The 15,570-nt window shown below is 44.0% G+C and overlaps 2 protein-coding genes across 28 annotated transcripts in view; one reads left to right on the top strand and one right to left on the bottom strand.

Annotated features, from left to right (window-relative positions):
• Positions 1-7,565, bottom strand: part of TRIP12 (thyroid hormone receptor interactor 12) — a 166,499-nt gene extending 158,934 nt beyond the window's left edge. For 13 of the 27 annotated variants that reach the window (XM_039469656.2, XM_039469654.2, XM_039469662.2 and 10 more), the window contains exon 1: positions 6,491-6,622. The gene's annotated coding sequence lies outside the window, so the exon portion shown is untranslated. The other 14 variants (XM_039469655.2, XM_039469660.2, XM_039469664.2 and 11 more) reach the window with 7 other exon arrangements.
• FBXO36 (F-box protein 36) overlaps positions 6,731-15,570 on the top strand; it is an 87,333-nt gene continuing 78,493 nt past the window's right edge. Inside the window, exon 1 of the mRNA XM_003925448.4 lies at positions 6,731-7,220. Coding sequence (XP_003925497.3) covers positions 7,125-7,220 — 96 coding nt within the window. The 5' untranslated portion in view covers positions 6,731-7,124. The remainder of the gene's footprint in view (positions 7,221-15,570) is intronic.

Raw genomic sequence — 15,570 nt, 5'->3', positions numbered from 1 at the left:
ATTTAAAGTAATTTGCAGTCTCCAAAATATATACCAACTGACTAAAAGTCTCAAAAATCATTTTAGCATTAACGATGCCAAATGTGAATCAAAATTTTAAAAGTAGGACATTAAGCCATTACAAAATATTTCCACTTACAGTATCTTATTTTCACAAGACTTACTCTATTAACAAACAATCCCTATGCTAGATGCAGAGACAAAAAGGGACACTACTTGGGATTAGTATCCTTATAAAAACTAAAAAAGAAGGGTGGGGGCTAAGGACTTTAAAGAATTCATGGTCAACTAAGGAATACTATTGTATACTAAAAATATATCTATTTTTTGAGACAGGGTCTCGCTTTGTCACCCAGGCTGGAGTGGCACAATTACAGCTCACCAGTTTCAAGCTCCCAGGCTCAAGCAATCCTGTCACCTCAGGCTCCCAAGTAGCTGAGACTATACAGGCCTGTGCTACCACACCTAGCTAATTTTTGATTTTTAGTAGCAACAAGGTCTCTACTAAGTTGTTCAGGCTGGTCTCAAACTCCTGGCCTCAAGCAATCCTCCTGCTTCAGCCTCCCAAAGTTCTGGAATTACAAGCGTGAGCCACTGGGTCTGGTCAAATGTTTTCAAGTAGGATACCTATGCATATAAAAGAGATATGTTCTATGTGAAAGTTTTAACAAATGAGGCAATGGCCGACAGTACTGTGAACAAGTGGAGAAAGGGTCTTGTGTTCCAATTCATCTGTGGAGCCTAAATCTCAATACAGAATGTCTACCATATAAATGACAACTGACTTTAGGTTAGGTGTTAATAATCAAACTTAAATTATTTGCCCAAGGTTACAAAGATGGGAAGTGTATAGCCAGGACTAGAACCTAAGTCTTGCCTTTAAATCAGATAATCAGTTGAACAGTGCTGTTAAGGAAAACAGAGTTGCAGGTAGCTTTTTCACTCTAGACCACCTTAGCGACCTTTTAAATCAAGCATAACCATGAAACTGACTACTGCCAATAGCTTCTGCACTCTCAAGATAAAGCACGTAAGACTGAATAATAGTTAAGTTCCTTTTTCCAATCCAGTTTAATGAAATCATAAGAAACAACCAAAATCTAAAAGGCCTCAGAGAAAAATGACTTAAAAGACTTAATTCAGTCTAGAAAAACAACCCCTTTTTGCCAATAACCTAAAACTATCAGTAAGTTAGGATATTAAAGAAGTACATTTTTTAAAAATCCAAGACATTAGTTAAGTTAAATTTTACTTAAAAAAAAAATTTGAGCAACAGATCTAGCATCAGTATACTTATCTATTTATTACAAATAGCAGCAAGCGGCCAGGCGCGGTGGCTCATGCCTATAATCCCAGCACTTTGGGACGGGAGATCGAGACCATCCTGGTCAACATGGTGAAACCCCGTCTCTACTAAAAATACAAAAATTAGCTGGGCATGGTGGCGCACGCCTGTAGTCCCAGCTACTTGGGAGGCTGAGGCAGGAGAATTGCTTGAACCCAGGAGGCGGAGGTTGCAGTGAGCCGAGATCGTGCCATTGCACTCCAGCCTGGGTAACAAGAGCGAAACCCCGTCTCAAAAAAAAAAAAAAAAAAACCAGCAAGCATACATTATGCACAGAGAAACCCAGCAGAGAGGTAGAGAACAACTGCTTTGAGGTTATATCTTCAAGTCTGTAACACAGCTGCTGAAATGATACACAAGTACTAAAAGAAAATACACAAGTAACGCTTATATTACATTACACTACATGTTAAGAATCATCAAGCACTAAGATTATACACAACAATCTAAAAATTATATTGATTGTGTAATATCCACCAGATTTTTACTCTTCCACCCTGTCTGGCCTGGACTCCCCTCAGGTTTTGCCCTATTAACTAAAGCTTGGCCTATGAAAAAAGTGGAACAGATTAATCCACTGGCTTAACACTAAAACATGGCAGTGACAGTTGATATCCATCCAGGACCTCTAATGGCACATTAGTCAGGGGAGACGTGAAGAGGCCATGATCACTGAACCAACCAACAGAAAGCATTCTGAAGAATCTGCTGGGATCAAAGAACCCTTCTAAGCAGGCTGGAGTACAGTAGTGTGACCAGACCTCACTATTAACTTCAAGTATCTGGGTTCAAGCAATCCTTCTGCTTCAGCCTCCAGAGTTGCCTAGAACTCCTGATCCTTGACACCATGCCCAGCTACTTTTTTTTTTCTTTTTTGTGGAAAGGAGTCTCACTATGTTGCCTCAGCTAAAACTCCTGGCCTCAAGCAATCCTCCCACCTCCCCACCTAATCCCCACCTCCCACCTCCAATGCCAACTCAATCAGACCAATCAGGTTTATTAGTGTACCTTCACACACAACACAACTGTATGAAATCAACTTTGCCCTCAGGAAGCCTATAATCCAATCAGGGAAACAAAAGCAACACATGTCAACAAATGCAATACTGTAAAGCCAAAATGAAGCAAGTACAGATAACCAGAAATACAAAGATCACAGGCAGAAATTTGTTTGTGAAAGTGATCTGAAGGGATGAGTTGTAAGCTGTTCTTTACCTCCTTTATCTTCTATGTTTTTCTGTACATAGTGAGTGCTTGCTTTATTTAAATGAGGGAAAAGTCCAAGTCAAACTGGCAATTGCAATCAACAATTTCAGTGAAGATAAAAAACCAAATAGGTTGCTGTTTTGACTTGAGTCCATCAAAGGACCACAGCAAACAGAAAAATAAAGGGGCAAATGGTATCACATTTGCTCAAAAAGATTCCTACATGTCCACTTAAAAGGGGGGACGTTACCCAGGTTCTGTAAAGAAAACAGTGACCAAGATTCAGAAGCATTATTCCCTAACTGTAATCTCTTAGATTAGAAAGTCAATTTGGCTCACACCTATAATCCCAGCGCTTTGGGAGACCGAGGTGGGTGGATGACCTGAGGTCATGAGTTCAAGACCAGCATGACCAACATGGAGAAACCCCATCTCTACTAAAAATACAAAATCACCTGGGCATGGTTGGCGCCTGCCTGTAATCCCAGCTATTCAGGAGGTTGAGGCAGGAGAATCACTTGAACCCGGGAGGCAGAGGTTGTGATGAGCCGAGATTGCGCCATTGCACTCCAGCCTGGGCAACAAGAGCAAAACTCTGTCTCAAAAAAAAAAAAAAAAAAAAAAAAAAAAGAGTCAATTTCATAAGAGTACAAACTAGAACAGGTACAAAGGTACACATTTTGTCAATGAAAACATAAACAAATTTGAAGTTTCTTTAAACAGATTAACAAGTTTATTCAGTAGAATGTATTGCCAAAAAGTGTATCTGGCATGCTGATGCCAAAAAAAGAAACTTAAGTAAGACAAAAATTAGGCCCAAATTATACTACCAATGTAGCAGCAATTTCAATTTATAAAGTTCTATAACTTTGTACCTTCAACCTATTTTACATTAATTCTCCCCTTCCCCATGGACCACCACCACAAATGAGAAGCTGTATCTTTTAAAAAATGACCTGAAAACAGCTAATGTAATTTTCTAAAACTAATTTATTTAGCATGTTGTTGTTTTTCACAGTCATTAAATCTGCTGGGTCTCACAATCACCCAGTGAAGTAAAATAAAGATAACCCAACCCCATTTTACAGATAAAATAAATGAAAACCAGATAGGGCAAATGACTACCTCAAAGTCACAAAGCTATTGACTGGTAGTGTGTGAATTTCCAAGCCACTGATGTTTTCACTGCTAGGATGACAACCTTAAAGCAGGATATTAAAACCTTGTCTAGATAACATAAATAAAATACTCTTAAAAGTTACACTGTGGCCCGTGCAGTGGCTCTTGCCTGTAATCCCAGCACTCTGGAGACCAAGGTAGGGGATCAACTGAGGTAGGAAGTTCAAAAACAGCCTGGCCAACATGGTGAAACTCTATCTCCACTAAAAATGCAAAAATTAGCCAGGTGTGGCGGTGCATGCCTGGAATCCCAGCTACTCCAGAGTTTGAGGCAGGAGAATCACTTGAACCTGGGAGGCAGAAGTTGCACTCCAGCCTGGGTGACAGACTGTCTTTAAAAAAAAAAAAAAAAAAAAAGTTACAATGGGAAAGGAATCATACATTACTACAAATTTACTTTGCCAGGTGAAAGTACTGATTTTTACCGTGGTCTACCTAGCATTCCATTTGTTTTTTAAATGTAACTAGATTAGCACCTTCTGGAACTCAAACTGCCAAAATTGTCTTCAAACTTTGTGAAAGTAAATGGAAAAAAAAAAAAAAAAGCCTGTTCATAGACACAAACTAAGTAGTATAAATGTCAGCAGAACAGACTTAAAAACTGCTCATACTCCTGAAAAACTGGGAACTGAATGAAAACAATGATAATCTTACAGTTTTCCAATTCTTAGGGATATTGGCACATTCACAGAAAGGCAGACATGTACAAAGCCCACAAACCCCAACCATGTTATGTACAAGGTCTTAAACTTAAAATAAATGGAATAAAAACTCCTTCAGTCTCACAAAGACGATAGAGTCACAGCAGTTCAAAATTTCTGGGGCTGAACACAGAGCAGGAAGTGTCAAAAAAAAAAAAAAGAATTAGAATTTTGGTATACTCTAAAACTCACACTTACATTACTTTGCATCGAATAAATAAGAAAAACAGTCTCAATAAAACCCTCTACAATTTATTGTCTCTAAACCTCTGCTAATTCCATTCCTCAACCCCCCATGGGGTGTAAATGCGACACACACAGACCTCATATACAGGCCTCTTGCCTTTTTTTCTAACACAACTAGGACCTTTGTTCTGAGCGTCGGTTTTTTACCCCACTCAATAGCTCTTTCAACTTTCTACCCTGTATTTTTTGTTTTGTTTTTAAAGAGGAGACGCTGAGCCTCAACTTGCCAGGTCTTTAAAAAATGAAATGCCAAAAATATCTAATGAGACTCTCGAGAGGAATAGAAAGTTAAACACATCACTAAAGGGCCTACAAAACAGACTAAAGCCCGGAGATCGGGTGATCTGGCAGCCCAGGCAAGACCGAGGACCGCGACCAGGAAGGGAGACAGCAGGAGAGCAGTTAGGCGTCCACTTAGAACGGATTCACTGCGCTATTAACCGTACCCGCCCCCCACCAACCTTTACACACAATTAACTAACGAAGCAATTAAACTATGCCCACCATCACACTCGATGCTTAGGCTAAACCACCCCCAGACAAAGTAAAACAGCATTACCAAAAAAAACAAATATCTATCTTAAGGGTTTGAAAGCTGCCCCTTCCGTTCTCACCTCACCACGTAGACTAACCAATTCCCTCCTGTACCCCACCAGCAGTTTAAATGTTATTTCCCCCTCCCCCGATTTACATATGTTTTTATGTTTTTCCGCATTTTCCCCTCTAAGAAATGAGAAAAGGAAAGACGCCGAGGATAGGATTTGAGATTTTACTACCTTCGTTATTCGAACTCCCCTCTAACTTGCCCCTGTACTTGAAACCCACTCACTATGGAGAAGGAAGGAGAGGGGCTGAACTGATGGACAAACGTTGTAATAGGTTTTATGTAATCCACATATAAATAAATTAATCGCCTGACTCGCTCTGAATGCTAATACGATTGGGGTGACAATTGGCCCACCTCCCTCCCTCAAGTCCTAGTTAAACCCACCTACCACCAATTTCCATTCTTATCTATTTAAAAGGATGCTCTATTCTTCTCAGCCAAGTTTCTCGGCTCCTTAGGCCCCCCCTGCATGCCTCGCTCGTCATCTTCCTCCCTCAGCCTCAACTTCCCACAGCTTGAAAAACTGCCCCGCGCAGACCCAATCTCCCGGCTCACCCGCCCTCAACCACCCCTCACCGTCGCCCCGTGCAGGAAACCCCTTACTGCGGTCTAAAGTCACTCCGGCCTCTCCCTCCTCTGACCCTCGCTTCCCACAACTGTTGTCACTCGAGCTGCTCCCTAGTTTCCATTTCCGGGCCGTCCATGGCCCCGGAGCCTCCCCTCTCCCGGTTTCCGGGCCCCTCGTCCCATTTCCGGGGAACCCTTGCCGTCTTCACACTCCCCACCTGCACTTCCGGCCCCCCACTTTCTCTCTTCCCAGACACCCTCCAAGCTCCAAAGCCCACTTCCGGCCCCCCTGACCCCCGCCGAGCTCCCCAACACCCGCGAGCGTTACCCCGCTTCTGTGAAGGGCCCTCTTCATTGCGGGGAGCCGGAGGAGGGACCCAGCGACCCCCACCTCCCGCCGGGCCCCGGTCCCTCCGGCCGCGGCCGCCCTCGAGCGTCTCTCCCGTCAACCCCCGGCCCGGTCCTTCCGCGGCCCCGCCGGCGCCGGGAGCAGGCCAAGCGGGGGCCGAATCGCCGTGATGACACAACCGGGCTTCCTGGGACTTTCTGTTCCAGCTCCTCCCCCCGCCCCCCCAACCCCTCAGCCCGGCCCCCTCCCCCCAGGCTTGCCCCCGCCGCCCGGAGCTGCGCCCCAATTACCTAGTTAGGCCCCAAAGTCTCCGGTCCGGACTCGGTGGCGCGGCAGTAACTTCCACTCGCTCCCCCCACCCCCCCCAGCGGCGGCGGCGGCGGCGGCTCCGGGTCCCTTCAATTATCAGCTGAGCCGCAGCACCGCTGCCGGCGTGCGCCTCCGCCCGTGCCGCCTCCCTCCCCGCCCGCTCAGACACCCCCAGGGAACTACTTTGCCCTCGGGCTCCGGCTGTCGGGCTCGTCCGCGGGACCGGCCCCGCTGCCTACTGGCGGCCCATCACATCGCCCGTCCCTCCCCTGCCGCCCGGCTCGACCCTCTCAGCAGCCTCCGATCTCCGCCAGATCTCTTCGAGGGACCAGGAAGGGAACTGTGGAGCTCCGCTTGGTATCCCTCCGCTGGGTCACCCCCTCCCCTCCGTGGTAGCAGGAACTAATTCCCCTTCGGGTCACCCGGGACCTAGAGCTGGAAATTTCACGGATCAGGGCTCCCTGTGACCCTTGGAAGAAGGGACGATCGCCCCAAGTTAGAAATCCTTCTGCCAGCGCATAAGCGTGGCTCGATTTAAACTAGGGTTTTGGCCCCTTGACCCCACCAAACCCCGCCCCTTCCTGGTTGTCTTAGCGACGGCGGTGGCGTCCCAAGATGGCGTCGTGGCTGCCGGAGACTCTGTTCGAAATTGTAGGACAAGGCCCGCCGCCAAGCAAAGACTATTACCAGTTGCTGGTCACCCGGTCTCAGGCAAGTGCGAGCCGCAGTTTACCCTATCTCCTAACTCCCTCCCGGCCCGGTTGGGGCCCGGGAGACGGGCTGCGCTGGTCCGAGAGCAACCGTGGCCCGCCGGAAGCGCCCGGTCCCGGCTTCGCGCCGGGAAGATTTTCCTCGTCACCTAGGCCTTCTCGGTCCCGCGGCCCCCGTGTCCCTGCTCTCCCCAAGCCCGGCTAGTTCCTGGCAAGCTTTCTCTGCCTCCCCGCGGGGCCGCGCGCTCCTTTCCCGCCATCCCGGCTTCTTACCCGTAGAGTTCCTCCGCGTAAAGAGGGAAACCGGCGACCCAGACTAGCGTGCGGCCTCACCTCAGCGTGGGAAGGAGGGAAGGACTCAGCCAAATGTCCCAAGGAGGAGCGGCTAGGGAGGGGAAAAGGAGATGGTCTCTTTTCCAGGATAGGAATTAATCATGGATAATTTTTTCAAAAATCTTTCTGTGGCCTTTACGAGGCCACATCAAAACTTAGTTATTACTAGTTGCAACTGATGATTGGGAGCCCTTCTCTTACCTTTTGGAGCCCCTTGTATCCCACTGAAAGTGTGCGAGAGGAGTGATATAAAAACGTTTCAGCTGCTATGTGCTTCAGCCCCACCCATAATGACATCTGCTCCACAACAATAAGACCGAGAGTTATATTATCACCAAAGTAGCCGTCGGCCTATTTTTATGCCCACTGTAGTTATTGAAGGTGGGCTTTTGGATGATTGTGTCTATGAAATTCTTAACTTGAGCTGGGCCTCCGCTGGGAGCACGTTTCTAATCCTGACTGAGCTTACGCCTGTCACTGAGTACTTCATTCATGCACCCAGTGCCTGAATGAACAGATACTATTCCTATAAAATAAAATTTAGAACTTCGTATATATTTGTTTTGGTGTCCATATTGATTATTCCCTCGGTTTGTCCAGGAGTCCTTAAAATACATCATAAGTTAATTTTTTGATATTTTTTAAAGCATCTTTTAAAATATAAATGTTAATATATATTTTTTTTAATTTAAGATTTAGAGGCCGGGCGCGGTGGCTCACGCCTGTAATCCCAGAACTTTGGGAGGCCGACGCAGGCGGATCACGCGGTCTGGAGGTCGAGACCAGCCTGGCCAACGTGGTTAAACCCTGTCTCTATTAAAAATACAAAAATTAACCGGACATGGTGGCAGGTTCCTGTAATCCCAGCTACTCAGGAGGCTGAGGCAAAAGAATTGCTTGAACCCGGGAGGCTGAGGTTGCAGTGAGCTGAGATCGTGCTGTTGCATTCCAGCCTGGGCAACAGAGCGAGACTCTGTCTCAAAAAAAAAAAAAAAAAGATTCAAATACTAAAAAAAAAAAAATTTTTTAACTTTCTTAATATAGTACTTGAGGGCAGGGCTAATAGACAGTGGCCCCAGAGTCAGCCTCAAATTTTTAATTAAACTGTTTTTAGGGGGTTTTGCATATTGAATTAGCGATTTATGAAATGCTGAAAGGCGTCCTTTTTGTACATTTTTAAAACAGATTATTGATTTTTCCATTGGCTTTAAGATTTATTTATTTATTGAGATGTAGTCTCACTCTGTTGCCCAGGCTGGAGTGCAGTACCATGATCTTGGCTCACTGCAACCTCCACGTCCTGGGTGCAAGCGAATCTCCTGCCTCAGCCTCCCCAGTAGCTGGGATTACAGGCATGTGCCACCATATCCAGCTAAGTTTTGTATTTTCAGTAGAGACTTGGTTCACCATGTTGCCCAGGCTGTTCTCAGACTCCTGACCTCAAGTGATCTACCCACTCCGACCTCCCAAAGTGCTGGGATTACAAGTGCCCACCACCACGCCTGTCCAATTTTTTTTCGTATTTTTAGTAGAGAGGGTTTTTGCCATCTTGGCCAGGCTGGTCTTGAACTCCTGGCCTCAGGTGATCCGCCCTCCTCAGCCTCCCAAAGTGCTGGGATTACAGACTTGAGCCGTCACGCCTGGCCAGCTTTAATATTTATGATCATAACAGTTCTTTGCTTTCTAACATGAGTGGTCAAAAATATAATCTCTTCTAATCTTACATGATTTTCTATTTTCATCTACCTCAAGTAAGTTAGAATGTTTGAATTTTTACAGCCTTGAAAAATTTGTCTTTTTAAAGCATTTTCTTTCCCTTTAGGGTCTGGTATTACAAGTATGCTACATTTATTTCATTTGTAAGCCTCAACAGGCAGAATATCTGTTTACCATTTTATTTTAGTAAATTCACCTTAGGAGTGCTCCTGGCATTCATTTTCCTGAAGAATACTTCTGTTGTTGGCGTTGTTCAGACTTTGCCCTCGAGTCTCACTTAGTCGCATACCTTCCTCTAACTACTCTGTTTTAAGAAATCTTTTCTGCCATCCCTTCAGTGTTCTTAATTTTTCTTTTTCTTTCTTTTATAATTTTTTTTTTTTTTTTTTACAGGTGAGAAACTCTTCTTTATCTCAGGTTCTTTACTTTCTGTCAGTCACATATATAGAGAGAGAGAGTCCTAAGTTCTCATCCATTTTCTTTTTTAAGCATGCTGAATAAATCCACTACACTTCTACCAGTGAGAGTTAATCTCCAAGCTATTTAATTCACCCTCTTTTTAAAGTAAAATTTGTTGTAAAAAATGGCATTCCAAAAAAATATACTTTTCAGTCAACTGCCTTGAGAATATGCTATTTTCTAACCACAAGACAATTTTTCTAAGTCTTAGCACAGGAAACCAAACATCTAGTAAGAGGTGGCCTGACATAAATAAGTACTAAAAGACTAGCATTAAAATCTGTTTTATAAGATAGATTTTTTTCTGGAATGACTTTCTAAAATTATTTCTTGTATATTTCCTTCCCTTTCTTCTGTCTTTATTTATTTTATGTTGTATATTATCCAAATTATGCCCCAGATTTAGATGAATCCTTCTTTCATGCTGATTCTGTTTTTTAGTCTCTTTTTCACTGTGTCTTTTTCGTTGGCCTTAAATCCAAATAAACGGCACATTTGACACGGATTTCAGGGCAAATATTTCTCTCAGTGTCATACCACCATTGACATAGTCCAGAATATAAATGTTGTACATAAATATTTCCTTTGCGTATATAGTAACATTCCAAATGTATTGTATGCTTACACAGTCACTTCTCTTTTACAGCGTGATACCATGTTATGGTTGTTTTGGGGTTTCTTATTTTTATTTTATTTATTTACTTACTTTGAGATGGAGCCTCGCTCTGTAGCCAGGCTAGAGTGCAATGGCATGATCTCAGCTTACTGCAACCTTCACCTCCCAGGTTCAAGCAGTCCTCCTGCCTCAGCCTCCCAAGTGGCTGGGACTACAGGTGCATGCCACCAAGCCTAGCTAAGTTTTGTATTTTTAGTAGAGATGGGGTTTCACCATGTTGACCAGGATGATCTCTATCTCTTGACCTTGTGATTGTGATCTGCCTGCCTCGCTTGGCCTCCCAGAGTGCTGGGATTACAGATGTGAGCCACCATGCCCAACTCAGGGTTTTTTTTAATTCAAAAAAATAATTTTCGATAACATGGGGAGAAATGCCAGATATATGTGATGGGGAGGAAGGCAGCAAACCACATTGCCATGTATGTACCTATGCAACAGTCTTGCAAGTTCTTCACATGTACTCCAAAACCTAAAATGCAATAAAATATATATTTTTTAAAAATAATAATTTTCAGATTATAGCATGAGGTCAATTTAGTTTCCCAAAGCTGATCTTTATGATGATGATGATCTCAAGCTTTAGAAAAAATAAGATACTGCGCTAGAAATTAAAAAAAGAAAAAATTCTCCGAACTCTTGCTAGAAATAAAAAAAGAATAAAAATGGTGCACTGCTTTCTAAATCAAAGATTCACTCAAGAGCTAAGCACAGTGGCTCACACCTATAATCCCAGCATTTTGGGAGGCTTAGGTGGGAGGATTCCTTGAGCTGAGGAGTTCTAGAACCACCTGGACAACATAGCAAGACATCTTCTCTTTAAAAAAAAAAAAAAAAAAAGAAAAAAAAAGCCGGGCGTGGTGGCTCACGCCTATAATCCCAGCACTTTGGGAGGCTGAGACAGGTGGATCAGGAGGTCAAGAGCTAGAAACCATCCTGGTCAACATGATGAAACCTCTTCTCTACTAAAAATACAAAACATTAGCTGGGCATGGTGGCGCATGCCTATAATCCCAGCTACTCAGGAGGCTGAGGCAGGAGAATTGCTTGAACCCAGGAGGTGGAGGTTGCAGTGAGCCGAGATCATGCCATTGCACTCCAGCCTGGGTAACAAGAGCGAAACTCCATCTCAAAAAAAAAAAAAAAAAAAAAGGCCCAGCACCCAGTCCCTAGAAATTTTTTTTTTTTAAGTTAAAAAAAAAAAAAAAATTGGGCAGGGTGGCTGATGCCTGTAATCTCAGCAGTTTGGGAGGCCGAGGCAGGCAAATCACTTGAGGCCAGGAGTTCAATATCAGCCTGGCAAATATAGCAAAACCCCATCTCTACTAAAAATACAAAAAATTCGCTGGGTGTGGTGGTGTGTGCCTGTAATCCCAGCTACTCGGGAAGCTGAGGCAGGAGAATTGCTTGAACCCAAGAGGCAGAGGTTGCAGTGAACCAAGATCTCACCGTTAGGTGACAGAGCGAGACTCCATTTCAAAAAAAAAGTATTTACTTACTCTAGTTACTAATGTATGCATGTATTTTCTTATGTTGGATTCTAATTCTTTGAAAACTAGTAGATTTATAAAGTGCTAGGGCTGGCAAGGATCTTTGTTTTTTTTTTTTTTTTTTTTTTTGAGACGGAGTTTCGCTCTTGTTACCCAGGCTGGAGTGCAATGGCACAATCTCAGCTGACCGCAACCTCCGCCTCCTGGGTTCAAGCAATTCTCCTGCCTCAGCCTCCCGAGCTGGGATTACAGACAGGTGTCCCCATGCCCAGCTAATTTTTGTATTTTTAGTAGAGACAGGGTTTCACCATGTTGACCAGGTTGGTCTCAATCTCTTGACCTCGTGATCCACCCGCCTCGGCCTCCCAAAGTGCTGGGATTACAGGCGTGAGCCACCGCGCTCGACCTGTTTTTGTTTTTGAGACAGAATCTCACTCTGTCACCCAGGCTGAAGTGCAGTGACACAATCTCGGCTCACTACAGCCTCTGCCTTCTGGGTTCAAGCAATTCTCCTGCCTGAGCCTCCCCAGTACCGGGATTACCGGCACCCGCCATGATGCCCGGCCAATTTTCGTATTTTCAGTAGAGACGGAGGTTTCACCATGTTGGCCAGGCTGGTCTCGAACTCCTGGCCTCAAGTGATCTGCCCGCCTCAGCCTCTCAAAGTTCTGGGATTACAGGGTAGAGACACCGTGCCCAGCCAGGGCTGGAAAGCATCTTGAATATGACTTAGTTCCTACTCTCATGAAGCATATATATTCTTATATATAGTGGGAAGAACGTAGCTGGTATTTGATTTGTAAAAACACTTTAATGATTTTATATGTTATATATATATTTTTTAACACCAAAGGAAGTTCATGAGCAATTGCTTAGTTAATGAGTATAGACGTTTTAAAATCTATGAGTCCAGAAAAAGTAAGCAACCACTTTATATTAAGTGGTCCAGGAGGGTATTGTTACCAGTATTGTGCTCTTGAAATGTTGTCTTCTTTATCCTCTCAAAATGGAATTGTTGCTTAGGAGGCCAGAGCAGTTAACTTAGGTTTAACATGATAAATACTGGAAAAGTGTTAGAGTAAGATGGAAATTGGCAGATAAGGGCTTTTGCAGCCAATCACCTGGGTGGTTGTCCGAAGCACCAATATGTTACAGTTAATTCCAGCAGATGAAAGAAGTTAGAGTTGGGCAATAGATTAGTCCTGTTTTATCTTTTACTAAATCCTATCCAAAGCTCCAAAAAGATATCTGAAGCTAGTGCCATTTGAAAAAAAAAAGTAATGCAAAAGCTCACCTCCCTAAAAAATATAGCAATTATTTTAGAAGTGCATTTGAGTTGTAGCGCTAACAGACTGAAAACACCTGAGGTTGCATGCCAGCCTGTGACAGGAAACTGTCACCTCAATGAACTTCTGACAAAGGAATTAAAACCAGACTTGGTGACGACTAGGCGAGAGACAACTAAAAATTGAGCTAGCGCCATTTCAAACTACAGACCAATTTTAAAGATTTAAAATGTAAATGCAGTCTACTAAAAATGTTACCAAATACACCCTTTGACCCAGCACATCCATTTCTATGATTTTGGTTTCCAAAAATGCTATCACATGTGCACAAGGATATGTGAGCAAGTTTATTCACCAAAGTAAAATAATTGTAAAAACATTTTTCCATGAGAGGAAATGTGGTTAAACTGTGATTCATTCATGCCGTAGAATACTATCCAACTTTTTAAAAACAATGAGGTGGATCTCTGCTCAGTAGACCAAATAAAATCTTTTTCTTTTGTGACAGAGTTTCGCTCTTGTTACCCAGGCTGGAGTGCAATGGCGCCATCTCGGCTCACTGCAACCTCCGCCTCCTGGGCTCAGGCAATTCTCCTGCCTCAGCCTCCTAAGTAGCTGGGATTACAGGCACGCGCCACCAAGCCCAGCTAGTTTTTTGTATTTTTAGTGGAGACGGGGTTTCACCATGTTGACCAGGATGGTCTCGATCTCTCGACCTTGTGATCCACCCGCCTCGGCCTCCCAAAGTGCTGGGATTACAGGCTTGAGCCACCGCGCCCGGCCCCAAATAAAATCTTTAGCAAGAAAAGCAAGTTGCTGGATTAAACATAGCAAGATCCTACTTTTTTAATAAGTATTTTAAATAAATGTTAGGTTTTAAATAATTATTAAAAGAAAAAGCTGGAATGATGCACTCTTCGAGTTATAGGTTTTTACTGTCTATATTCATATTTCTGAAAGACCTGAATTTTCTACCATGAGCATTTATGTTTATAATCGGAGAAAAGCAATAAAGATTTAAAATGAAAGTGTAGCCAGGCAGGGCGTGGTGTCTCACACCTGTTATCTCAGCACTTTGGGAGGCTGAGGCAGGTAGATCACTTGAAGTTAGGAGTTCAAGACCAGCCTGGCCAACATGGTGAAACTTCGTCTCTACTAAAAATTAAAAAAATTAGGCCGGGCGCGGTGGCTCAAGCTTGTAATCCCAGCACTTTGGGAGGCCGAGGCGGGTGGATCACAAGGTCGAGAGATCGAGACCATCCTGGTCAACATGGTGAAACCCCGTCTCTACTAAAAATACAAAAAATTAGCTGGGCATGGTGGCGTGTGCCTGTAATCCCAGCTACTCAGGAGGCTGAGGCAGGAGAATTGCCTGAACCCAGGAGGCGGAGGTTGCAGTGAGCCGAGATCGCGCCATTGCACTCCAGCCTGGGTAACAAGAGCGAAACTCCGTCTCAAAAAAAAAAAAAAAAAAAAAATTAAAAAAATTACCAGGTGTGGTGGCAGGTGCCTATAATCCCAGCTACTCAGGAGGCTGAGGCAGGCGAGTCACTTCAACCTGAAGAGTGGAGGTTTCAGTGAGCCAAGATCACCACTGCACTCCAGCCTGGGCGACAGAGTGAAACTCTGTCTCAAAAATAAAATAAAATAAATAAAGTGTAAATGCATAACTCTTACTCTGAGGTGGTGTCCTGCCTGCATTCCTCCTATTTGTCCAGCGCCACCTTTGACCCCCTTCCCTCACTGAATATTGACATAGCTTTGATGGCTGTCTGACAAACTCCTTCTTTTGTCGAGGGAAAATAATTCTAATTCTGCAGTTTTAGAGTGCAAATTGATTAATGATTAATTTTCTAATTTTCCTTGCAAATTTTTAAGGAGTTTTTTTTGTTTTAGAAGCAGGGTCATTCTGTTACCTAGGCTGGTGTGCAGTGCTGCAGTCAGCTCACTGCAGCCTCCGACTCCTGGGCTCAAGCAATCGTCCCACCTCTGCATCCCAAAGTGCTGGGATTACAGGCATGAACCACTATACCCGTACTTAAGAAGGATTTACTCTCTAGAAACTTCTGAGCTTTTTTTTTTCTTTTTGGGGGGAAATGAGGGGTACGGAGTCTTGCTCTGTCACCCAGGCTGGAGTGCAGTGGCATGATCTCGGCTCACTGCAACCTCCACCTCCCAGGTTCAAGCAATTATCCTGCCTCAGCCTTCCAAGTAGCTGAGACTAAAGGCATGTACCACTACACCTGGCTCATTTTTGTATTTTTGGTAGAGACAGGGTTCCACCATGTTGGCCAGACTGGTCTAGAACTTCTGACCTCAAGTGATTCACCCTCCTTGACCTCCCAGAGTGCTGGAATTACAGGTGTGAGCCACCGCATCTGGCCTCTTTTTATT

The sequence above is a fragment of the Saimiri boliviensis genome, chromosome 5, assembly GCF_048565385.1.
Source record: "Saimiri boliviensis isolate mSaiBol1 chromosome 5, mSaiBol1.pri, whole genome shotgun sequence".
Classification (NCBI taxonomy): Eukaryota; Metazoa; Chordata; class Mammalia; order Primates; family Cebidae; genus Saimiri; species Saimiri boliviensis.
This window is presented reverse-complemented; position numbering and strand designations above follow the sequence as displayed.